Below are 27,147 nucleotides of genomic sequence, written 5' to 3'. Positions count from 1 at the left end.
AAAAAATGCAGTGCCTGGTTTCAAATGAAGCAATAGCATACGTCTGGCAGCATTGCTAAATTCAGTGGAAATTTAACTTATTTAAACCTGTTTGTGAAGAAGCCATCAGAACTTTGTATAAAGTTTCACTACTATAAATTGTTTCAGGTAATTTTTTTAAATGATACTTTGCAGTTAAGTGATTACTGGAATAAAAACTGGGGAATAATCTTCCTAAATAGTGATGATAATTTTAAATGCATGGGATTTCAAAGAAAAGAGAATGACAGCAACTTGGTAATTGAATCTTGGAGAATGTCGGTATTTATGAATTAGATGAGGAAGAGGAAAAGAAAAGTAATGGTCATACAGGTAGACTAGGAATCATGGTAAGATAATAAATAAAAATAGCTACTGCATTTGGTGAATAGGAGGTAAAAGTCCCTGGATGGTGGATTTCAAGCAGGACTTCAAATTGGTTTGTTCTAGTTCCAACCCCTTCTGAGGATTTGCATTTTTTTCCCTTTTTTTTTAATTATACTTTAGATGAAGGTTTACTGAACAAACTAGCTTCTCATTAAACAGTATACATGTTGTTTTATGACATTGGTTAACTACCCCATGGCATGTCAGTACTCTCCCTTCTCGATGTTTCAAGCAATTTTTAATGTCGTAGTGTAGAGAGTTAGTTTTCTTCCCAAGTGTAGTGTATTATAAATAATTAAATTTGTTCCCTGATTTAGGGAGTGGTTAAGAACATAAGCTATAGGAATAGACTTGGGTTTGGTTTTGAATTCCAGCTCTGTCACTTACTGGGCAAGTTATTTACTTCTCTGAGCCATGTTTCTCACCTACAAAAAGGGGATAATGACAGTACTTGCCTCACAGGGTTATTTACCAGGATTAAAAGAGGTAGTATAAAGGACTTAGCCTTGTACCTGACACACAGTTAGAACTTGATAAATGGTAGCCACCATTGTAATTATTGTTCTTTTTTTTTTTTGTAAAAATAAGATCCTGCTAATAATCATTGTAGGCTAATGAAAAGCATGCTGGGCTGGGAAGTCATGAGGCCTTTTTTTTTTATATATATAATAACCATGCCACTGACACATTATGTAACCTTGGACAAGTTACTAACTTATTTGTCTTTTCTCCAACTGTAAGAGAGATAGTGCTTTATCACTACTTATTAAACAGTGATGTTGCATGGCTAAAAAGTGCTATAAAAGATATGAGTTACCTTAGAAAAGGTGTTTCAGAAGCCATTTTGAGACTGTGGACATCTAGCAGAACAGCAGAACTTTTAAACTTTTTGCTCCTTCTCCTTTCCCAAAATGTTAGGATTGAAATAACTTATATAGGGGATAGGAGGGTAGCGTTTATATGTTCAACTTCGAAATAATTTATGTCTCCTTTTAGCCTTTAGTTTTGCTCCTTCCATTATATTATTTTTACATGAAGTGCTATCAAGTAATCAAAATTCCAGATTTTAGTTGCTTCTTTACTTTTCCCTGCGTAAATCTGTCTAAGCAATAAAAGAGCCATAAATCAAATAGGAGGAGAGAAAAAAGTGAAGAGCTTTATATAACTGATAATCTTGATATAAACTAGATAATCAGCCTCCGTAATTGACTTTTTAAGGCATTTTATCATGTGTGCCTGTTTGCTCTGGCTTCTGTTCGTCTGGATTTCTAGGTGAAAAGTAGGTCATGAATACCCATTGAAAAGAATCGAAAATGGAAGTGCTGCTCCCTGAGTGCTTTCAAGACAGATTCTAGTCTGTGTCTGGTGTTGGCTCCAAAGGGGCTCACTTGCCCCAGAGAAGAGTATAGAGAGAAGAGGCTGGCACTTGAGGTAAAAGTATGTAGGTAGCCAGATGGGTCAGAGTCTTGTGAGGATGGGGAGGTCTCAGTATACCAGGAGGTACACGCATATAGCTTCTGTGTTCTTGTTGCCATGGGCAATTTTTTGAGGTTTTCTTGTCAGCTGCAAGGATCAGGGGAGGAAACCCATTCTGCATGAACATTTTCATCTCTTTTGCTTCATCATTAGGTATATAGTACCAAGATGGACCAGGAAGAATTTGCCAGTGTATGAAGGCTTTTATTAATTTTTAAGTCTGGTTTTTTCAGTTGATATATTTTTCCAGAATGATTTCCAGTTCCTGTTGAAGCCATACGGAGATCCTGCATCTGTACCATCTTCTCCTGTTCTCCAGCCATTTAGCCAAGAAGTTCAAGTTTATGGGTAAAACTACGAGTTATCACCACTTTTAAAATTGATTTAAGGAGACATTTGAGTGGAGTATATTTGAAGAACATACTTTCTGGATAAAACTAGATGGTGAGATCATTGAGAGCACCTGCACTGGATAGTTACTGTTCTAATTGGCGTCTGTGTCGGATGTAGCGTAGACTTCAAGATGAGGAGTTCAGAAGGCCACTTAGTTTACCTTCCTTACCCCAGACAAGATTCCCTACAAGCCATCCAAGATAGAATTTTTGTTTGCCCTATTTTTAAATATAGCAAGAGATTGTGATTCCACCCAAGTAACCTAAAACAGGACCAGTATTGTGTAACACTCATCAGAGTTGAGAAGTTCATCTTTACGTATAACTCAGATATCTCTTAATTTAAAGCCTTTTATTCTAGGCCTGTCTCCTTTCACTAAGGGAAGTATTTGGGTTTTTTTTGTTATTAAAATGAATAATCTTTCCTATACCTGATGACTATCCTCACATCACTCTTAAACTTCCCTTTTTTCAAACCAAGTAATTTTACTCACGTCTTATTATGTAATTCTCTGAATATTTTTTCAGCTTTTTCTAATAGTAGAAATAGTCAACATTTATTGAACACTTAATATGTACTGGATATTGGAATAAGTATTTTAATCACGTGATTCTATTTAACCCTTACAGTGATACTGTGAGGTGTGTAAATACTCATTCTCACTTTACAGATGAGAAAACTGAGGCTCAGAGAAGTTAAATAGCATGACTGTTCATATAGCTACCAAGTGGCATAGCTGAGATTTGACTCCAGGGTCAGTTGACTCTAAAACCAACTGTTTGTATAAAACCAAAACCAAAACCAAACCTGTTGCCTTCGAGTTGATTCTGACTCATAGCAACCCTATAGGACAGAATAGAACTGCCCCATAGAGTTTCCAAGGAGCGCGTGGTGGATTTGAACTGCCGACCCTTCGGTTAGCAGCCGTAGCACTTAACCACTACGCCACCAGGGTTTCCAGTGTTACAAACTAATTACTAGTTTATACTAGACTGTCTTTCAAATACCCAACCAAAAATCACATTTTAAAAAATGTAATTAGTAGAGCTTAGTATACTGTTTTGGAATGAAGATGAAAACGGTACTGAATTTAGGACATAATCAGACTCCTTTTAATATGTTGTTAAGAGTATTATCTTGTTATTTCTAGTACAGAAACCCTGTGTATATCTTGTGTGTGAATGTTCTGATTTTCTTTTACCCTCAAGATATTTTTTGTTCCCTCTGAAAATAAAAAGGGCAATTCTACATAGCAATTGTTATTTACTCAGTACCAGTGGAGCGCTTGGTATCCCAGAGAAACAGGGTATCTAATTTTGAGAGTTTATGATCTAGGTGTTGGGCAAGCCATGATCCTGCATATATAATTTATGGTATATACCTTTTTATTTTTGTTTGGGAAGAGCCTTGTCTGTGTAGATAGTTAAGTCTGCTTCTTAGTGATGGTAAGGTTAAAAAAATGGCATGAGTCTAGGAAACAGGTTAGCCACACCAGACAGGCAGTAGTGGATTAGAGTTGAGGTAAGATAGGGCAATTGGAGGGTTTTTAAATGTTAGACAGGAAATTTCAGCTCTGATAGAAGCATATAGATAAGGGCAAGGCAGAATTTTTCAGGAGATAAGTGATATACAGTATACACCATGGAGAATGAAATATAATGATGGTAGCATATTTGTCTGCTCTACGTAGATGTCCTGTAGGCATCTTAAACTCAGTCTGTCTAAACCAATGTTCATCATCTCCCCACCCTGAAACCTTTGTATTTCTCTTTCTGAATCCTACCTTTAACTCTCTTCCTCCACATCAGTCATGGTGATTCTATTTCTGGGGTACCTCTGCCTCCTTTTCTTTCTTAATGCTACCTTATATCCAGCCTTTCTCTTATCCTCTCGATCTTTGCTTTTAAAAGCTAATATCACTTCCTGACTCAAAACTTTTAGTGTTCTCTTACAACACACATAATAATATCCAAAGGCCTCAGCCTGCCATTCAGAAGTTATATCTTAATCCACCTTTTCCACCTTTATCTCATCCTCTCCACCCCCCTTCCCTTACTCCAGGGCATCCCACAACTCCAGTCTCCTCTCACTTCCCAGCATCCTCTCCTGTCCCCACTGCTGTGCGTGTACTGATGTTATTCATCTCTACATCCTGGCGCCTCTTAAAAGGTTGGTTTTTGAGATCCAATTCAAACTTCAGAGTTCACCTCTGCCATAGAATTTAACACAGTATGCATTGTATTTGTTACATATGCATGCCTTTCTTCCCCACTGTATTGTGAACTCTGGGAGAATAGAGACTGTGTTCTCTTCGCCTAGCATAGAATTAAGTGGGGGTAAGGCATGGAAAACACTTAGTACGGTTCTTGATGTCTCATTTGTGCTCAGTGTTCTAATAATTAAGTGGAAACTCCCTAATCATTGGTTGAATTTGAAGGAGGAGAAGGGCTTCAATTGGATAATAGTGAGAAGCCTTTGTGATGAGCTAGGTATATATACTGCCCTAGTTCGTAGTATAGCGTAAAATTCTTCTGTTTTGGTTAATCGTTGTTTGATCGTTATTGGCAGCTCAAGCAGTTTGAAAAGGGAGAATAGAAATCTAACGGGAAAAATTAAGTTGGTTGTTTCTCCGGATGATGGAGAGCAGTGGATGCCTCAGACAGGAGAGTTTTCATATTTCTTCAACCTCCACTCCCCCGTGTGGTGGTAATTACATTATTTCTTAGGTATTATATTGGCCAAGTCCTCCATATCATATAGGTGTCTAGAATTCATCTATCTGTCCATTTATCAAATACTTAGTGCCTACTTTGTACCAAGCACAGTGCTAGACACTTTGGTTACAAACATAAATATGGTTTAGCCTTAGAATTATGTAAAGAATGCCACCGGAGACCTGGGAAAGAGGACCACAATTCTACCTGAGAAGACAGAAGACTTCATAGGAAGTAACTTTTGGAATGTGTCCCACCAGGAGAGTAATACTGTAGCAGTCAAAAGGGGAAGAGTTTAAAGTTGACAGAAGTGGTCTAAAATAGTAAATAAGTATTAAATGCTAAAAACCAAAAAACCTACTGCTGTGGAGTTGATTCCGACTCATAGTGCTATTTAAAATAGAGTATGTGGCTCATATAGCATTCAGTAAGGGCAAATGAGAACCCACAATATGTAAAATTTTACCGCTTTGCTTTCTGCTTACAAAGATGTGTCCTTAGAGCACTGGTTCTTAACCAGCTCTACTAAATCAGAAGTTGTGGGGTGGGGAGGACTTCCAGCTAGGTAACTTTTCAAAGATTTGCAAATGATTTTTGATGAACACTCCTGGTTAAGGGTCGTTTGCCTTAGGACAGGTCAGCAAACTTTTTCTGTAAAGGGCCAGATAATATTTTAGGCTTTGCAAGCCATATGGTCTCTGATACAGACCTAGACAATATACAAAGAAATGAACATGGATGTGTTCCAATAAAACTTTATTTGTACAAACAGGTGGCAGTCTGGACCCCTGTCTTAGGGTATTTTGTTGGAAAAAACATAAAATTTTTTTCTGAAGATTTGTTCAGTGGCCTTGTTGTCACCTTTGTAACTTAAGGATACATACAGTGTGACTGTATTCACATAAATGTGATTTTTAAAAACTCGCTGTGTGCTCGTGGTATATATTACAATGACCTTTGCTTTACTTTTGAGGATGTGATTAAGGAGAATGAAATGTAAGGCCAAAGAGAAACTTGGAAACATAATTTCAGAAGTTTTTTGAAAAATTGGAGGGAAATGAACCAAGCTTCTCAAGTCCTTACTTAATCTGATCTCCTGACCTTGCTCTAAATATCAAATACTCCAACTCCATCCAGCTACTTTGCAAATCCTCATTGAGGAATAGAAATTCTCTTACGGGAACTTTTGAAGTTTTTTTGGTTTGTTTGTTTTGTTTTTGTATCTGAAAGATTCAGACACTTCCCAAGTTCAGATCTTTATGTTTAGACCCTTAGGGGTCTTGCCAGCTGATGGTATTCTAAACTGCAGTGCTGCTTGCATTTTGTTTGTTTTTACTCTGTGGAGAATTCCAAATACATACCCATGCTCAAATAAGTACCAAGACGTACCCCAAAGCCAGATAAATTTACGTGTTTCGGCTCTCTGCCATTAGCACAAATAAATAAGAGTTATATAATGACACAAACTTACAGTATCCCAAGCACAAGAAGTATTAAATGAAGGCAAAGAAATATATTTGTGATTTTTTTTTTAAATAAACATGTTCACTAATAGCGAGAGATCTGATTTTCTCCATCATTAGACTTTAAGTTTCTCTTTGGCCTTATATCCAGTCTCCTTAAATACATCCTTGAAAGTGAAGCAAAGGTTATTTTAATATATAAATGATAGACAGAATATCTACATACATTAAAATTAATCTGCATGCCATGAGCACACACTGAGCTTTTATGTATATATAGTAAGTGTATAACAAATCATTTGGTGCTTCACCAGTCTGCACATGTACAGTTCAGTGCCATTATGTTCATTGTGTTGTTCAACCATCACCCTTACTGGTTCCCAAATTGTACCATCGCCCTTAACAGAAATGTGAACTTTTTAAAGCTTTTTAAAAGTAACTTGTCACTTTTCAATGACTTGGATGGCTTTCAAATTTTATTTTTGCTTTCTAGCTTTCTATTTGGAGTTTATAAGTAATGTTAAGTTTGTGTTTTTATGAGGCCTCCTTCAAAATGTAATTTTAAAAAACTGTAGTAACTGTTGGATGAACCAGTAAACTATTTGGAGTTCATGTCCCAGCTTGCCACACAGCGGCATCCATTTTAGGAGTTTGTAATAGATAAATTGGACAACTATCAGTTAACTAGGTAATTCAGAGGCCACTCTGTTCTCTGTGTAATAAAACAACGAACCTGGAGTTGAGCATTTTTAAGGCAACTTTGAAAACTTGCCCTAATGCACTGTTCCGTTTCCTAGTTTTTATCGGAGATAGTGTTGTCTGTTATTAAAAACGGAACAAACACCATCAGTGTAAGGTGAGCTGTTCCTACTATAGTTTTGTTTCGTGTGTTCCTGTGATAATATCCTAGGTTACCTTGATCCCAACTCCAAGTGCTTTTGGCGTTTTTTATTTGCCCACAGACTCAAGAACATGGCCTCTTTTTGACCCTCTTTATGTTCTCTGTACAATCTGTAGAAGTTTTCTTGGAGCAGGTGTTTTGAGTGTGTAACTGCTCGGCTGTGAGAATTTATATTGGTATATCAGTGATCAGTTCCTAACACATAGAGTAGATGTACAGCAATTAAGGTGGACAAAGGTAAGTCTTAGCCCTTCCTCCCTCAGTTCCACAATATCTAGCCATCAGATTCCAGCTTTTCCGCAGGAGCCTTCTCTTTCTGCCTGTCCTAGAAGCCGGCAGTCTCGTTTTAGTTTTACTTGTATCTGTGGTCTGGGCTTAATTTTCCCTGAGCATCCCCTGAGAAAGCATTATTTTTCCTTTTATTCCTTAAGCCTTCTTCCTTTTACAAACAATTTCACTCCTGGCCTACTACAGTTGACTGAGGAACAGGTATGTCCCACCCTCTGGCTTCTACCAGACTTCAGCTAAGTCATAGTCCTTTTAGTTCCTTTTGTCTCCTCTCATGCATGGCTTATGTAGTTCCTCTCTCATCTGTGGGTCAGCTCCCTGACAACTCTGCTTACGTGGCTCAACTTAACCTTCCAAAAAAACCCAAACCCACTGCTGTCGAGTCAATTCCGACTCATAGCGACCCTATAGGACAGAGTAGAACTGCCCGATAGAGTTTCCAAGGAGCGTCTGGTGGATTCGAACTGCTGACCTCTTGGTTAGCAGCTGTAGCACTTAAGCACTACGCCACCAGGGTTTCCAACTTAACCTTAAGACAGTATAATTTCTAACCATACTACATACAGAGATGCCAGGCAAAGATCTCTAATAGGACGGGGCCTCTTTTTCTAATCTCCCCAGTTTGGGGGTTTATAGTTACTGAGGTTTATTCAGCCTACTAGGTAGCAAGTTGAAACATGGATTGGAAGTAAAGGAAAAATTATCAACAAAGAATTTTTCAACCCTGCCTAAATCAAGAACTTGAAATTAAAATATGAGCAGGATAAGCTTGAGAATTAACATTTTATATGTACACTGGAGTCAGGAAATTAGCCCACAACAGAGTATTTGATATGTGGGTCAGGTCATTTTTGGGGGGAGGGGGTGGAGGACCTAACCATTGTTCTTGAAAAACATGTTACTGTTAGGTTAACTTCCATTTTTTTCACATTTGAGAGAGCCAGGACGTAGTCCAGGCCTGGTGATAAATGGCAGCTGACAGTCATTTTGCTGAGCGTCTAGTTGGGTCTGTGGCAAATTGGAGAGCAAATGTTTTATATAAAGGATATCATTCCTCAGGTCCAACCAGCTGGTACCTTGCGTTGGGGGCCTACATTTTCCAGTTATTCCATGTTTTTCAAGAGAAGTCCTCTTTGTTTTGTTTTATTTCCCATAACATTTTTTTTAAACTGCACTAGCCACCTATCTGGTTTCTCAACTTTTTTTAATTTTTCTTTTTATTTCTTCCTGATTCTCAAACTTGTTTCCAGCAGGGCTAATCTAGTCTTGCTTCCTGACTATTCCTTGTTTATTCCTGCCTCAGCTCATTCTGTGCCCCTTCAACTGGATTGTTTTCCCCAATTTCACTTTTCCAAATCCAATATCAGACTGTTTAAATATTTTTACAAGTATCTGAAGATAATTACGTTAAAGCCGCAGGTCTTAGAAACATGATTGAGAAAAAACTATGCCATAAGATGTTAAAACATTCAATACCAGAATAAGCTTACAACTAACAGATTTATTGAGCATTACTTCAGAGCCCTGGTGGCGTGGTGGTTAAGAGCTCAGCTGCTAACCAAAATGTTGACAGTTTGAATCCACCAGCCACTCCCTGGAAACCCTATGGAGCAATTCTACTCTGTCCTATAGGGTCCCTATGAGCCAGAATCAATTCGATGGCAATGGATTTGGTTTTTTGTTTTTTGGGAACGCATAGTGTTAGTTTTCTAAGAAGTTCAGTCTAGCAAGAATTGATAAAATCTATACATTTGTAAAGATAGTTAGCCACATAAGGGAGTGAAATGATAAGAGCCACAAAGAATACTGTATATCTTAAGTCCCAGGGGCGTCAGGGGAAAACAATTATTTCAGAGGTTGGACTTTGCATTCATAGCTACACAGGCAAATGTAAAACGTATATTTTAGTTTTTATGGACAGTTTTGCTGTTCTCTTTGTTAGAACCTTGTTAGACATGAGTGCTTGTATATGAATGCTGCAGAAATGGATTACATAAACTGTAATTGATCAAAATTCCTACTTCTAACTCTGAAAAGAATTTTCCACTCTGAAAACATTTTTATTGTTACACCTTTCTTTTATTCCTTGAGAGACTGAAAAGTAAGCTTTTCTCAGTTAAAAAAATATTATGTCTTAAATTGCTATTAGTTACCTGGTCATTTACGAAATAGGTTTCACCATAGCAGTTTAAACCTGTTCCTTTGGGAAGATTTGAATTTATAAGCAGCCGAAAAACATTTCAGTATATTTTGGACTTTTGATTTCCTTCTCATTCTTGCCAAACTGAGAGATGGGTATTGAAAGCATTTGCCTAGAGTATTCCCAATGTGTTTTTAAAATAATTTTTGCATATAAAAGAATTTTTCCCGTTGTATAGAAAATACAGAAATTATGAAGAAAATAAAAATCATCTCCAGTTCTACCACCCAAGCTAGCCATGCATATTTGCTATATTGACGTCAACCTATTTTCTTTGAATATATGTTATAATAGGGACCATGATACACATAGCGTTTTGTACCCTGCGTCATTTTTTCACTTGATACTCTGCATAAACCTTTTTACTTGCCGTTAAAATTTCTTTGAAAACAGCGGTTGTAGAATATTCCTTCACATGGGTATAGTACAACTTAATTTTCAATTGTTGTTTTCCATAGGTTGTGTTACATTCTGGTCTACTCTAAATAATTCTGCAGCGAACATGATTTTATGTAAATCTTTGAGTCTGATTTTTTTTTTCTGAGACTGGATTTATAGAAGTGGAATTACTGGATCAGTGAATATAAACTTTTTAAAAGCTCTTTGATAAAAATGACAAATTGCTTTCCAGAGAATGTGTACCAATTTCCAGCCATGTATCTCATTGTATCTTTGCCAGTGTTGAATCCAAGACAGTATTTTAAAAAGCACTTCCCCTTTCATTATTGCTTGCTAATTCAATTCAGTGATTTTTTTTTCAAAATGTACCTATCTAAACCTGTTTCAGATGTACTTTCAAGATAAACTACTTGCAGTGGGGTTTTTAATGAAGTAGGGAACTGCTCAATTTATAAAGTTTAAAAATAATCAGGTTGTGAAATAGTATGTACAGAAGTAAATAGAAAAAAAAACTTTGGTATAAGCATTGTAAAAATATGGGGCATCTCTGGTGAATATGAGTGATTCAAATTTTTTTTTACGCTTTGTTTTCTAAAATTTCCGTATGTTTTTGATCATGAATATAATTTCCTAAAATATAACCTTATAATTAAGCTGCAGTACAAATGGTTTTACCTCCTCAAGAATTTATAAGGCATCCAAATTATTTAGTGAAACCTGTGAGAGCTGTTTTTCCAAGTCTTTTGCAAGTTTTCCTGCTTTGACAGGGTGTAGTCTTACCACTTTTCTATTGCTCTCCATTAGTAGAAAATATTTGAGTTTTCATTCTCTGACAGGTTTCTGTCTTACACAGGTTCTGGTTTTCACAAGTTTTATTATATAACACCTTCTCCTGCTTGATAATTTGATATAATACTTCTTTTTTTACTGTAATCCTGCTTTGAAGTTTGTTTATTTAAGGAAATTACGTATTTCTGAAGTATTAGTGATGGGCACTGGCCTCCTGCTCATTTATACCAACGCCTATATTTCCTGCGATGTACCTGTATTGGCAATGTTTCTGTCCAACTTATATATAACTATTTTTTTAAATGATAGATTGAATAAGAATGAGTGTTTGGCTTGCTTAGAGAAATGTAAAAAGTTTTACTGGAATTTATATTAGCCTCTTGGTATATCAAAATTGTTGCAGACTCAAGTAATTCAAAAGTTAAGATGGTAAGTGTTGTTTATGTTAAAATTAAGAACGAGAAGTCCAAACAGTTTGGAATGAGGTATCTAGAAACCAAGAAACAAATGAACAGTTTTTAAAATTTACATGATTGTGAATTTATTTTGGCATGGCATTTATAGCTTAGGAGATGTTTTTAGGTGCCGTTGAGTTGCTTCCAACTCATAGCAACCCTGTGTACTACAGAATGCAACACTGCCTGCTCCTGCGCCATGCTCACAATTGTTGTTATGCTGAGCCCATTGTTGCAGCCACTGTGTCAGTCCATTTTGTTGAGGGTCTTCCTCTTTTCCACTGACCCTCTACTTTACCAAGCATGATGTCCTTTGCAAAGGACTGATCCCTCCTGACAACATGTTTAAAGTAATATGCAGTCTTGCCATCCTTTCTTCTCAGGAGCATTCTGGTTGTACTTCTTCCAAGACAGATTTGTTCCTTCTTCTGGCAGTGGTATATTCAGTGTTCTTTGCCAACACCATAGTTCAAAGGCATCAATTCTTCTTCGGTCTTCCTTATTCATTGTCCAGCTTTCACGTGCATATGAGGTGATTGAAAACACCATGGGCTGGGTCAAGCACACCTTATTCCTCAAGGCGACATCTTTGCTTTTTAACACTTTAAAGAGATCTCTTGCAGCCAATTTGCCCAATGCAATGTGTCTTTTGATTTCTTGACTGCTGCTTCAATGGATGTTGATTGTGGATCCAAGTAAAATGAAATCCTTGACAACCTCAATCTTTTCCCCATTTATCATGATGTTCCTTATTGCTCGAGTTGTGAGGATTTTTGTTTTCTTTATATTGAGGTATAATCCATACTGAAGGCTGTGGTCTTTGATCTTCATGGGTAAGTGCTTCAAGTCCTATTCACTTTCAGCAAGCAAGGTTGTGTCATCTGCACAACGCAGGTTGTTAATGACTCTAATCCTTGATGCCTCGTTCTTCTTCGCATAGTCCAACTTCTCAGATTATTTGCTCAGCATACAGATTGAATAAGTATGGTGAAAGGATACAACCCTGGCACACACCTTTTCTGATTTTAAACCATGCAGTGTCCCCTTGTTTTGTTTGAATGACAGCCTTTTGGTCTATATACAGATTAGTCTAGGTACAGGTTCTACATGAGCACAATTAAGTGTTCTGGAATTCCCATTCTTCACAATGTTATCCACATGTTGGGCAATAGCCTCGTTAAAAGTCCACTCAATACAGAAAAAATACCGAAAAAAAAACAAACCCATTTCCCTTGAGCCCATTCCTACTCATAGCAACCCTATAAGGCTAGAACTGCCCCGGAGGATTTCCAAGGAGTGGCTGGAGGTTTTGAACTGCTGACCCTGTGTTTAGCAGCCGAGCTCTTAACCACTGTGCCACCAGGGCTCCTCAGTACAGATAGTGGTACACAAATGGTATGTTCGTCAAAACCACTAACAATCATTGCCTAGAATTTTTTAAAGGTTTTTTTTTTAAATCTTGAGCATGAGATAGTTAATATGAATTACCCAATAAAGTCAGAAGGCAAGGTATATTAAAATTGTTCAAAGACTCTGTTTTTTTTCCCCCTTATTTTAGTGAACTCATAATGTAAGAGGTAAGTAACATAGATTAAATTGAAGTGGGTGAGCATATTTTCACAATATGATCAACTTGACATCACAAAATACTTTTTGATCTCAAGGTACTGGAAAATAAACCTACTTAATTACCTAATTTTTTTATCCTCCCTTATCCCCTCAAATTGACCTTATAGGGTTCCCAAATATGTGAGGTTTCTTCTGAAGATTCTCATTAAGCAGAGATCCATACCCCAACCCATTGACATCAGGTCAATTCCGACTCGACGCGACCCGCTAGGAGAGTAGAATGGCCTCAGAGGGTTTCCAAGGCTGTTAATCTTATGGAAGCAGACTGCCACATGTTTCTCCCAAGGAGAGACTGGCGGGTACAAACCACTGACCTTTTGGTTAGCAGCCGAGCACTTAACCACTGCGCCACCAGGGCTCCTTAGGTAGAAATATAGAGGAAAATTTTTTTTCTGGCATGAGACATTTTCCCCAGCGACTCATACCTTTTATAGTTATCCAGGAACAGCTGCGTTGCAAGAAGGTCTAATTCTTCTGTTACATACAGCTCACATTCCTTATTTGCAATATTTCAAATTTTCTCTTGACCACAGTGAAACAGTAGACATGAATAATGTTCAGTTAACTTTGCCAGTGTTTAACATGGGGAGAAAAATCCCTGGTAGGTTTTTATTCAGAGTGCTTATTTCCAGGAGAGAAAACAAGAAAAATAGCATTATTAATTATGAAAGTTTTTGGTAACCAGTTTGTTTTCCTTGACAGAGATTGATATGCCTAGAAGCTGATATCATGCCCTCAGCAAAATTATATGCTAATAATCTTATCTTGTTGTCTTGCTGTAGATGTGTTCTTTGTGCCATTGTCCTGGAGCAACAATTGGTTGTGATGTGAAAACATGTCACAGAACATACCACTACCACTGTGCATTGCATGACAAAGCTCAAATACGAGAGAAACCTTCCCAAGGGATTTACATGTAATTATATAACCTCTCTTATAAGTTTTTTTCCCTAAGACGTAACTTTCTTTAAGCTTTTGTAAAAGTTTTCCTTATTTCAGAGCACTTCATCATCATTGTAAAGGGTATTTTTGATAGGGAATTAATGTGTAGGGAAATGGCGTAGGAAGTTTAATAATATTTTTGGAATCCAGTTTGTGAATGGGGTGAAGTATGCTGCTCATTTCCTTAATTTGAAAAATAATTTTAATTTAACTTTCTTACTTGATGATTTTTAATTTCTTTATTTTTTGTAGGGTTTATTGCCGAAAACACAAGAAAACTGCGTATAACTCTGAAGGTAAACATTATTCAGCCGCTTTTCAGGTTCAAGAAGAAATACGAATATGAGTGAATTATATTACATTAAGTTTTACCATAAGATGTGTCTTAATATTAAATGTACTTAAAAATCAATAGCATAAAACTAATTAAAAAGACTTGAATTTTTAAGAAAATCCTTTATCCCAGAGTTCTTGTAAAGAATATGTTGAAGGTATATATTCATCTTCAGGAGGAAGCAGTTGTGATGAATTTCTGTATTCAGTTAAATATGCTAGTAGACTCGTAGAGGTCGTAATTGGAATCCTTGCTCTCTTCAGGTATTATAGATAATGTGAATTTGGGAATATTAGTAAGTTCTGTGATTACCAGGCTTTCAGTTAAATTTCTATTCATATTGTAGTACCTTTTTAAAAAAATACAGACATGTCCATAAGAAATCATTTTAAAATATAAACTTTAAAAATTATAGTCTGTTTCCACTTAAGTTTCCACGAAACCTGGTTTAGCCATGTTTATATATAGTTAGCCAAGTTGTACCTGGTGTTCAAAAAGTAAAGTTCTCAAATTGAATTCTGACTTGTTTCAAATCTTTTCAAGCAGATGATTTTGGAACTTTGATTAGCAATATAAAAACGCTTAGATTTAATCTGAAATTGTTGTGTCCTTTCATTAAGATTGGAGATATTTAAGGTTTTTGTTAGCTTCTGAGAACACATCATTTAGAATTAGAATGGTTTGATCACTGTCATTTTAGGAAGTTGTTCCATTTATAATGATTTACCTAATTGTCAGCGATAGCGTATTAAAATTTGTGGCCATTTTTTTGATCTAGGTCTTAGCTTTTATAATACAAAATAGTATTGTTTCTACTTCTGGACTTCAGGATAGTCTTAATACTTTAAAGTGCTGGTTAAAAATACAATCTTCAGCAAACACTAGTCTGTAGGGTAAACAGACTGGATAAAAAATAACAATGTTTTTGAGACAGTAAGTGAAGTGCAACTGATTAACCTTTATAGTGCTTTCCTTCACTTTTTCTCCCTATTTCTTGAATTGAAAAATCTTCTGTGAAGGGCAAGAGTAGGCTTTCCCCGCCTTGCATTTCTTCAGATTGTGACAGTATATTTAACACTCTTTAAATTGTAGTGACCACCATACATGTTAAGCCAAAGATTGACATTTGTTATCTGACAAATACAAGTATATGAGCATACTAGGGCAGGATATTTGAGATGTCTGATTGTCCCATATCATTTGAGAAAGATGGCAGCACTGATTAGTAATAAACCAGGGCTTTGAACCAGTTGCAGTTCCAGTAAATTCCCAGGTGATGCTAATGCTGTGGGTTTGGGAACAATTCTGAGAACCACTAGTAGAGCACTGGTTTTCGAAATTTATTATACATAAGAATCACTTGGCGATCTTGTTAATCTGTAGATTCTGATTCAGTATATCTGTCTTGGAAACGCAAGTTCTCAGCAGAGGTTCAAACCGGAACGAACCAGTTTGAAGCCCTAATATAAACAAACGCTTTCTTTTATTCCCTAGATTTCTGAAGGTATAGTACCATCTAGTGGCAAAGAAAAGTCACTGCAGCCAACATCAGAATAATTTCCACCACCTTTTTGCTCTGAGAAACTTATTCATGAAAAAAAAAAAATTTTTTTTTTCCTATTCATGAGAGAGTTAAATTCATACTTTTCAAGATGACTTTTAGTGTAGCTGTCAGGATTATTACAATTAAATTTTATGATACAATTGATTTGAAATTTGTAGCACATTAGGGCTCCCTTGCATTATGGGTATATGTAATGTGTTTATAGTCTTACTGTAGACCTTCAAGCATAATTTTACAATTTAGAAGTATTACAGAGTTTATATTTATTGAATTTTGGGTATTATCACATTTATCTGAATTGAATTTATTTGACGCTGAGTTCTTTGTTAGAAAGAAGACTTTCAATTATTTCATTGTTCTAATGGGAAATACATGTTCTACTTTATGATCATGATTTATGATTGGGGTCAATAGGATTGTATTTCAGGACCTGTATGTGTTGGAGAGTTGCACTGCACTAGTCCCTAGAGCAAAGAGGAATTGATACTTGTGGCAATTTCTTGATAATTAGCCACCTGTGGCTCAGTGCCTACTTTGCTAAAATTGAAATGATGGTGTAGAATTCAGCCTGTCGTGTTAGTTTGATACAATGTGAACTGTGTTTTGAAATATTAAATTTGAGAATAATTACATAACAACTTCATTTTCCCATCTTCGTAAAATATTATCGTATACTAAATACCTAAAGTCCAACCCATAGATTTTCTTTCAGAAAGGAAAGAATGAACTGTGAGTTCGTAGGAGCAATTTTTTTTTTCTTTTACTCTATAGCCCAAAGTATTTAGCTATCTGGAAGCAATTTTGAGCAGTCGCCATGTTACTAGATTATTAGACTGCCTGTCCCAGGAACTGTATGTATTCACTTGTTAATGGTGATGGCCTTACAGGCTGCCTATAAAAATGATTCCAAACGGGTAGGAAAGCACTTCTGATAAAAACAACGACCCTATTGATGGTGATAGCTGACTGAAGATAGGTCCCTTCTGGAGTTATGGACAGGTTGGTAAATCCACTTTACCCACTCTGTGCCAGGCCTGTTAGGTAACTGGAGATACAGGGATAAACTAGATGGATCTTTTCTCCCAAAGAGCTTGATTTTGAAAGATGTACATTGAACAGATGATTGAACAGTTAATCAGTTATACTTCCGATGACAGGCACAGATAAGAAACGCAGGTAGTACTATGACAGCGCATTTGGGGGACCTACCTGTTGGCGGGGCACAAGGGAAGGCTTCCACAAGGAAGTTTCATTTAAATTACGTCTTAAAAGACTAAAGATGGTTGGAGAAGCGTTCTGTGCAGAAAGAACAGGATCTTTGAAGACAGACAAAAAGGAAGTTGACACTTCCAAGGAATTGTTAGAGAACTCTGAAAGGAAAGGGTAGAATGGCATATGATGAGAGTGGAGGACGAATGCATGGGCCAGATCACGGTAAGGCATTTTAACATTATTCTGAGAACGACAGGAGGTGGTTGAGAGTTTGAAGCAGGAAGAATGGCCTGTTGCAGGAGTCTTGATGAGTGACGATGATACAAGGCGTGGACTAGAGTTGTATCTATGGGGATGAACAGAAGTAGATGGATTTGAGAGTTTTGGGGGTAGAATTCATATGACCTAGGGATGAAGGAGAGAGAGGTATTGGATGGGACTCCAAGGTTTCTGGCATAAACAAATGGGTAAGTGATGGTGACGTTTATTTAAAGAATATTAGAATTGGAGTGTGCTTATGGGGGAAGACTGGTGTGTGAAGTTTTGAAAGGTTGATTTTGAAATACCTGTGCACTCTGAACTATCCAAGTGGTGGTAACAGATAAGTAAATGGATTATGTAGTCCCCCACCCCCCATTTTTTGTGATGAAAATATATATTAAAATATACACTAGATTATGTGGTTCTTGTTCTTAGAATATACACTTTGCCTAGAGATAAGTTTGTCCTATGTAAGTATAGAAAATTGAATCTCTGCGATTGGAGCAAAATCCCTAGGAAGAGAGTTCAGTAAGTCATCTGGGTGTCATTATCGGGATTAGGTAGTTGATGGAGGGCATCATTGAAGATCAGGGAACTGATTAGCTAGGTATTGCTTCGATTGTCCATGTGGACAGTTGAACTCACCCAGGGTGATGGCAGGAGTTGGAGAAAAGGACTGTGAGCTCGTGCCAAAGAAAGTCTGATACATAAGGTAGAATAATTGGAATTTGGTTAATTGTTAGCATTGAGGGGGAAGAAGGTGGCATAGCTCCTTTATATTCAAAGTAGTCTGTGGACCAGAGAATTGGCCGCAACTGGGAGCTTGTGAGAAATGCAAATCTTAAACCTCACCGGAGCTACTAAACAGGAATCTGCATTTTAACAAGATCTCCCAGTGATTTGCATTCACATTCAAGTTTTGGTAGGGATTTCACATTGAATGGACCTCAAAGGTGCAGGCTTTTTACAAGCAAGGCTCAGCAGTGCTCCGTTGTGATGATGGAAATGTTCTATATTTACACTGCCCACTATGATAGCTACTAGCCACGTGGGGTTATTGAGCACTTGAAATGTGGCTAGTGTGACTAAGGAACTTAATTTAAAATTTTACTTGATTATAATTAATTTAAATAGCCACGTGTGGCTACTGTGTTGGATATTTGAGGTCCAGAAAAAAGAAGCACTGAGTAGGAAGGACAGTGACACCTCACCACCGCATCACACACATGCATTTGTATTTGGTAAGAGAGAATAAGCAGTCTCTACTTGAGAAGCTGACAGTAGAAGCTCCAAAATTAGCTGCCAGGTTTCAATTAAGGCAAGAGGTGGAGGGAATGTTCAGAGGGGAGTTGAGGATATAAGGGAATTTGAGCAGTCAGTTGTAAGCTTTATTTAATGGCTGAGGAATGGGGAGGTTAAGAGCTGAACCTATTGTGCACTAGAGACGTATTCTCATTTCATCTGCAAGGTGGGCATTGTGCCTGTTTTATAGAGAAGGAAACCAAAGCCCAGAAAGTTAAATAACTTGTTCAGAGGCAGTCACACAATTGGTAGTACTGGAGTAGAGTTGGGATTTAAACAAGTATGTTCGATTCTGTAGGGAAGTATAGGCCAGGTCATGATGACCCACTGAGAGAATCTGGGAATGGAATAGTGTTCAGAAGAGGTTTGAGGATGCCAAGATCAGATACTGCCAACATTATAATTTTGTGTAAGCCTGAAGGTGAGCCTTATATATTTTTCTTTTAACTTTCTATTATGGAGAATTTCATAGGTATACACAAATAGAGTAGTATAATGAACCTCCATGTACATGTCATCTAATTTCAACAGTTGCCAGCGTGTAGCCAGTGTTATTTTGTCTATACACCATCTAATTCCATCTATTATTTTGAAGCAAATCTCAGATGTTACATCATTGTACTGTAAATACTGTACTTCAGTGTATACCTCTGGCAGTGATTCCTTTTTAAACCTACCCACTATCATACCTAAAATAATAATTTCTTAATACCAACTATCTAGAAAGTGTTCAAAATTCTAATTATAGCATCATTTTTCACTGTGCATAGCATTCCATGGACTGGATGTATCCTGATTTATTTAAATACCGTCAATTATGTAGGTTGTTTGCTCTTTTTTCTAGTCTGATTTTTTTTAAGTATACAACTCAGTGCTATCTAATTCATCACCCCAAAAAGAAACCCTATACCCATTAACAGTTACTCCCACAACTTCCCCTCACCTTCCACTCGCCCCATCTCTAATCTATTTCATGTCTATGGATTTGCCTGTTCTGGACATTTCATGTAAATGGAATCTTACAATATTTGTCCTTTTGTTACTGTCTTCCTTCAACTTAGCATAATGTTTTCAAGGTTCATCCATGTCGTGGCGTGTATTAGTATCTCATTCCTTTTTATTGCCCCCCAATAGTCCATTTTATGTATATACCACATTTTGTTTATCCTTTTATTAGTTAATGGACATTTGAGTTGTTTTCACTTTTTGGCTATTACGAATATGCTGCTATGAACATTTGTGTACAAGTTTCTATGTGAATGTACTTTTTTGATTCTCTTGGGTATGTACCTAGCAGTGGAATTGCTGAATCACGTGGTTAATTCTATGTTTTCACTTTTGGAGTAGTAGCCAGACTGTTTTCCCAAGTGTCTGCTGCACCATTTAGATTCCCACCAGCAGTATGTAACGGTTGTGATTTCTCCACATCCTCACCATTCCTGGTACACTGAGGTGAGCCATGAGTTTAAAAAGGATTTGGGGCCTTACCACTTCCCAAGAATAAAATAGTGGCTTAGAAAAGATGGTCCAAATACAGAAGAGAATTTCAAAATATTGTGATCCTACATAATCATGTAATTTTGAACAAACATTTTGGAAGTAAAAAAAAATATTTAAAGTGAATAATAGTAACAGCTCTTATTTATTGAGCCCCTGCAGTGTACTGATCTGGATAACAAGTATAACAAGTAATAATTGATAGGCCTTTCTGAGACAAATGCCTACATAACCCACAGCCTGGAGTACCACCAGAAATAATAATCGTATGTGTATACTTTATAACCTATCTGTATTATCCTCGCAAAAAATGGGTAAAAACAACTGAGGTTCAGGGTGATTAAGGAACTTGCTCAAAGTCATACAGCTACTAAGCACCGAAGGCAAGCCCTAAACCCAGTCCCAGATATTCTTACCCCTTTCCACAGTACCACACTGCCTTCGTTGCTGGGCCTGTGTGAAAGCTGAATTTTTACAGGGCTCTCAAGCAGTTCCTATGAGAGAAAAGTTTTTGAATAACATTAAGCAAAATTGCCATGATGTGTAATACTTTCCTGTTCTTAAAAGGAATTTCTACAATCGGAAATAGCCAGAATTAAGTCCTACATCTTATTATGTGTTTTTTTCCCCTTTCGCTTATGTATCTGGATAATGGCTGTATTCTTTCCTTTTTTTTTTTTTGTGAGCAGTATTTCAAAAATTGCAAACCTTGGCAAAGCAAAAAGCTCTAGTTCATAACTGACGAAGTCTCCATTTTGTCGTAGTGATTGGCTAGGACCGCTTGTCGTTAAACATCTGAGTATCCGAGAGGGACTGTGAATAAGTATGAATATTGGTTCTTTTAAAATCATTTTTATTAAGGCGTTAAGGCCTTTGTATGTAATAATTTATGTTGAGCAAAATAATCTGATAGATTAAAAAAGTTATCTGGAATAGACGCTGGGTGATAACTATCTACAACAAGGATCTATAAAATATAAGTCATGACCACAAACATAATTTCAGCTCAGATTAGGTTCTTGAAATTGTAAGGAACCAAACCTGTGACTTACGTTTTACTTCAGTTACCCATAGTTTCTCTTGTGCCAGGTGTTAGTAGAGCAAGATGAATTAATAAAACACAATCTCAGCTTTTGGGGGGTGGAGGAGGGCACGATTTAGTGAGAGATATGTGACCGACTGATTAAAATACAGTGGAGGTATTTAGAGATAAAATATCTATTTCTTAAAGCATTGTGTAACTCTTAAACTTTTCAGAAAAAAAAATTGTGTGCGTGTATATATGTGGATACAGAGAACGAATGATCTAGCCAGTGTGGTCAAATATTGACATTTGTGGAATCTGGGTGAAGATTATACTGTAGAGGAATTCTGTACTGTTTTTACAACTTTTTTTTGTAAGTCTGAAATTACTTAAAAATAAACACTAGTGATAAGTGCTAGAATTACAGTGACCATAAAGCCTCAAGTTTGGCGAGACAGTGTGAAGGAATCCTTTGTATCTAACCTCGGAGGCTCTCGTTTTGATTTTATTCAGGGACCTGATGGATTCCCCAGTGGGCAGTTCTGAGACCTAATGTATATAGACTGCTCGTCAGATCTTATAACTCAATTTATGTCTCAGAAGAATTACCATAGTTGTATTAGAATAGAAGTTTGTTGAAAGTAAGTTATAATTTAAAGACTTTGCCTGCTTTAATATTCATTTGGTATTTTCTTTCCCTTGTTTTTTTGCTAGAATAGCTATAATTGTTCATTTTCTGTACTTTAAATAGCCGTTTAGAGACACTTTTATGTGATATCAGAGTCCTCAGTGAGGGCAGTGGTGGTTCAGTGGCAGAGTTCTCTTCCATGAAGAGAAGTGGGCTTGATTCCTGGCCAGTGTACCTCATGCACAGTCACTGCTTGTCCGTCATCAGAGGCTTATTGTGGCTTTTTATACCTATTTAAATTCTGCTCTTTTAATAGTGAAAATGATATATCACTGAATTTACACTTCCTTGATTCTAGAGAAGTTAAAGTTTTTTTAAAAATTATGTTTATTAACCACTTAAAGTCTGTGAAAGGAGTCCTGGTGGCATAGTGTGAGCGCTTGGCCGCAAACCAAAAGGTTGGTGGTTCAAACCCACCAGCAGCTCTGTGGGAGAAAGATGTGGCAGTCTGCTTCCATAAAGATTTATGGGGCACTTCTGCTCTGTCCTGTAGGGTCACTCTGAGTCAGAATTGACTCAACAGCAACAGGTTTAGTTTTTTGGTTTATAGTCTGAATTGTCTGATCATATCCTTGACCCATTTTTCTGTTGGAGTCTTAATCTTATATGAGTTTATTGTTTTTTTTTTTTTTTTATTGTATTGTAAAGATATTAATCCTTTGTCACAGGTACAGCAGATATTTTTCCATTTAGTGTTTGCCTTTTAATTATTACGTTTTTCTTATTTTTATAAGTTTGAAAGCCTAGGAACCCTTTGTGATTTTTACTGTTGCCGTTAAAGTCCATTATAATTTTATACTGAACGATTGCATATTTAGAATACACAAATGTGTCATGTGGAAAATTAGCGTGTTGTCCCAATAGTGGAATCAGTTTGTAAGTAATTTATAGATGTTTTAATGATGCAGTGATTGCCATTTTGAATGTTAAAAGTAGATACTGTTTTCTGATATAAAATTTCCCATGGTGTTAATTTAAGATCGGAAGAAAACATCTTTAATTGACTTATTCTTCTCAGGAAGAGTTATTCACATGCATTTGTCTTTTTGCCTCTAAAACACTCTCCAAAAACTTTCACCTTTTCCCCATTTTTCATCTCTCAGATCCTATCATAGATATACAAGTTTGCATTCATATGAATTGTTAGCTGTTTTGCAGACAAGCTAATGCTTACAGTTGCCTGAGTTTATATATTAAAGCACACCAGTTGAATTACCCTTTTCTTACCATAATGAATATGCTTGTATTTCTTCAAAAAGAATCCTTTAAAATTTTTATTAGGAAAGATATTAACATCTGATAATAAGGAATTGATACGCTTTCTCATTAATTCCTGGAATTGTAATCAATAACTTCTGGTAAAGGAGGAAAAATGAAGATATTACAGCGTGCCTAAAATTTTTATAGTTTTGCTCTAAGCTAAGTGAACATTTATTTTGTTTTTATACCTTTTTGAACACTAAATACATTGTCTTGTCCACAGTAGGCCCTCAGTAAATGAAATATTGGTAAGTGGATAACACCTCCTCCATTAATGGTAGAGATTTTCTTCAAATTGTTGAGAAATGCAGTTCTAAAGTTTTTATACACAAATTTTATTTAATCCATTCAAGTATTCACAACTAAGTTACAATATAGCTTTTCTACTGCTTAGGTTGGAAATTCCTTTTGTACTTAATATTTGTTTAATTGCTTGATCAGTTGGTAGTTTATGTGTGGATGACTTCCTTGTTGAATTTGGCCATTCATTTTTCATTATAGTTTGAAGAGCTGTCTATACCAGCGCTGTCCGATAGAACTTTCTGTAGTGATGGGAACATTCTATGCGGTCCAGTACAGTCGCCACTAGCCACATGTGGCTAATATGTACTTGAAATGTGGTTAGTGCAACTAAAAAACGGAGGTTTTCATTTTATTTAATCATAATTGACTTAAAATTTTAAAAGCCACATGGTGGCTAGTGGCTACCATATTGGACAGTGCAAATGACCTACCTTATTTTAATATTGGTTTTCCAAGTTACATAGCAAGTTTATTCGCTAGGTAAAACTCTTTGAAACTTATGGTAAGAAAGAAATACAAGAGCTCATTGTAAAAATTAATTTTTAGAGTTCGAAAATGTCGACTGAATTATATACATAGGCAAAACCACAAAACTCAATTTGATAGAATTACGAGTTCAAAGAAAATAATTAAAATTATAATATATAATATTTTTTGATGTTTGATTTTTGTGAAATTTGTATGAAACATTAAGTTGCTATGTTGAATATTATAGACCACTCCTGGAGAGTATTCTCATTTCTGGAGGAATGAGACTTGTAAGTTCTAAGAACCCATGAACTACTGCACATTTTAAGATTGGTCCATATAAAGCTTTTGTTAATTTGTAAACAGCTGATTTAGAAGAAAGTTTTAATGAACATGAACTGGAGCCCTCATCACCTAAAAATAAAAAGAAAAGTCGCAAAGGAAGGCCACGAAAAACTCATTTGAAAGGGCTGTCGGAAGATACCAGGTCTACATCCTCCCATGGAACAGATGAAATGGAAAGTAGTTCCTATGTAAGTAGAAAAATGCTTTTTGTAGCATCACGAGTATTTAATTTAAGCTATTTATAGTTTATATTTGTCATCTGAAATGTTAAATAAGCGTGAGATACTGATGACATATTTTCACAGATCTTTTTAAGAGTTTTTTTTTCTTTTGCATTTGCAGAGAGATAGATCTCCACACAGAAGCAGCCCTAGTGACACCAGGCCTAAATGTGGATTTTGTCATGTAGGTGAGGAAGAAAATGAAGCTAGAGGAAAACTGCATATATTTAATGCCAAAAAGGCAGCTGCACATTATAAGTGCATGGTAAGTATGGTTCTTTTTATGAAAAGTGCTTCTCTAAACCCCTGTTATTTTGAAAATCATTGGGCTAGTAACCAAACACAACACTTCTCTCAGCATCCATGTTTAAGAATTATGAATAGCATATCCTATGATCTAAATCTAATAAACTTTAAAAAGAAACTTTAGATGTTTAAAAATATAGCCTTTATGCTTTCATAGGGATCCCTGGGTAGCACAAATGGTTTGCATTCAACTAACTAAACAATTGGCCCACCCAGCAGCACCGTGGAAGAAGGGCCTGGTGATCTATGTCCTTAAGATTATAGCCATTGAAAACCCTGTGGAGCGCAGTTCTACTCTGAAACATGTGGGATTGCCATGAATCAGAATCGACTTAACAGCAACGAGTTTGGTTTTTTTCCTTTCCTTTTTTTTTTTTTGTATGCTTTAGTAGGATTTGAAGAATCCTAATTATAACCAGTTGTTGTCGAGTTGATTCCAACTCATAGCAACCCTCTATCAGAGTAGACCTGTGCTCCACAGGGTTTTCAGTGGCTGATCTTTTGGAAATAGAGTACCAGGCCTTTCTTCCAAGGTGCCTCCGGGTAAACTCGCACTGCCAACATTTCAGTTAGCAGCCAAGTGCATTAAACATTTATACCACCAAGATACCCAATTCTAATTCTAGAGTTACTATATTGCAGATAATCTGTAACTGTTTTCCTAAGTGTAAGATTTTCAGCTTTATAAACCTGTTACAAATGTCGCTGTTGTTAACACACTGTGTTGCACTTACTCACTTAGGAGCCTATTTTTCTAATAGACTCTTAGATTCCTGAAGAACAAGAAGTATATCTTATCTTTGCATCCTTAGACCCAGGCCTGACATATAGTAGGCACGCATAAATGTTTTGGAGTTAGATTGTATTGAAGTACTTGTCTCCTGAATGATTTTGTTTTAAAAATTATGTCTATCAGAGATTCTTAACCGGAGATTCATATCACATTTACTTGGGGACTTTATCCAAAATATGTATCCAGGCTCCCTGTGGACATGTCTATTTTGAGAAAAAAAAAAAAAAAAACCCGGATGATTCTGATCTGTGTCTGTGGTTGGAATATCCTGATTTAAAACCCTCTTTAAAAAAAACTTGGAAATGTACAACAGTTGAGAGACAACAGGATTACAAATCCTCATTGTTTGAGGCAAGAAGATATTTAATCTGAGTTGCACATTGCCAGTCTTCGTTTTCTTTCTTTCTTATTTTGGTTTATATTTTAATCATACATGTGAATTTTTAAAAAAAATATTTGAATTGGTACACAATTGTTAAGGAAAAAAATCCTTTTCCTCAAGAAATTAAAGTAATATGACACATTCGTTACTATGCTGTCTAATCTTTTTCTCACAAGGATTCTGAATGTTAACGTTCCTGCATTTTTCTTCTCTAGCTGTTTTCTTCTGGCACAGTCCAGCTCACAACAACATCAAGAGCAGAATTTGGAGACTTTGATATTAAAACTGTACTTCAGGAGATTAAGCGAGGAAAAAGAATGGTCTGTGGTTTTATATTTAGGTTATGCAATGTTACTTTTCACTTTCTGCTTTAAATTTAGAACACATCTCAAATCTATCCATCTAAAAATTTCATATAAAGTAGCTCATGTTAAAGCAAAGTATATTTTTTACTTTTTTGAAATATAATAAAACGACGATATTACTCCCTTATTCCTCTATGTAACTTTATTAAGAGAGTTATTGTACTGAGAAGATTTATATTTTAGGGTATTTGAACATTTTCTAATAAAATCAATGAAGATGTGAATATGACACATAACTCTAATAGACCAATGAGAACCTCCCCATGTTATTAAATAAAGGGGAAGGATTTTTTTTTCTTTTTTCCCAGAGCTTTCTGTTCAGTTAAAGTACATATAAATAATTATGTCTCTTAAAGTGTTTATCATAGCTTAAACGTTTCCTTTATAAAATGTATCTTAATCCCAAAATTTTAAAAGTACTGAAGTACTAATAAGTACCCATACCATTGCCATCAAGTCTATTCTGACTCATAGCGACCCTAGAGGACAGAGTAGAACTGCCCCATGGGGTTTCCAAGGAGCGGCTGGTGGGTTCCGACTGCTGACCTTTTGGTTAGCACCTGAGCCTTTAACCACTGCATGACCGGGGCTCCTATTAATAAGTAACTTTTAAAAATATCGGTGTGTATTGATCACTTATTCTTTTATAGTTCATGAATTATGTCAGTGGAATGCAGCTTTTTTTCATTGTGAAGGTTTTCAAACATCAAAATTCAGAGCATAGTAACACTCATATATCCATTACCTTGATTCATTAGTTTTCAAGAT

The 27,147-nt window shown here is 36.2% G+C and overlaps 1 protein-coding gene across 1 annotated transcript in view; it reads left to right on the top strand.

The window, feature by feature from the left end:
• Window positions 1-27,147, top strand: part of PHF6 (PHD finger protein 6) — a 46,122-nt gene that overhangs the window by 6,081 nt on the left and 12,894 nt on the right. Inside the window, exons 4-8 of the mRNA XM_049871891.1 lie at window positions 13,895-14,028; window positions 14,307-14,350; window positions 24,334-24,500; window positions 24,655-24,798; window positions 26,230-26,334. Coding sequence (XP_049727848.1) covers window positions 13,895-14,028; window positions 14,307-14,350; window positions 24,334-24,500; window positions 24,655-24,798; window positions 26,230-26,334 — 594 coding nt within the window. The remainder of the gene's footprint in view (window positions 1-13,894; window positions 14,029-14,306; window positions 14,351-24,333; window positions 24,501-24,654; window positions 24,799-26,229; window positions 26,335-27,147) is intronic.

The sequence above is a fragment of the Elephas maximus genome, chromosome X, assembly GCF_024166365.1.
Source record: "Elephas maximus indicus isolate mEleMax1 chromosome X, mEleMax1 primary haplotype, whole genome shotgun sequence".
In the NCBI taxonomy this organism is placed as follows: Eukaryota; Metazoa; Chordata; class Mammalia; order Proboscidea; family Elephantidae; genus Elephas; species Elephas maximus.
This window is presented reverse-complemented; position numbering and strand designations above follow the sequence as displayed.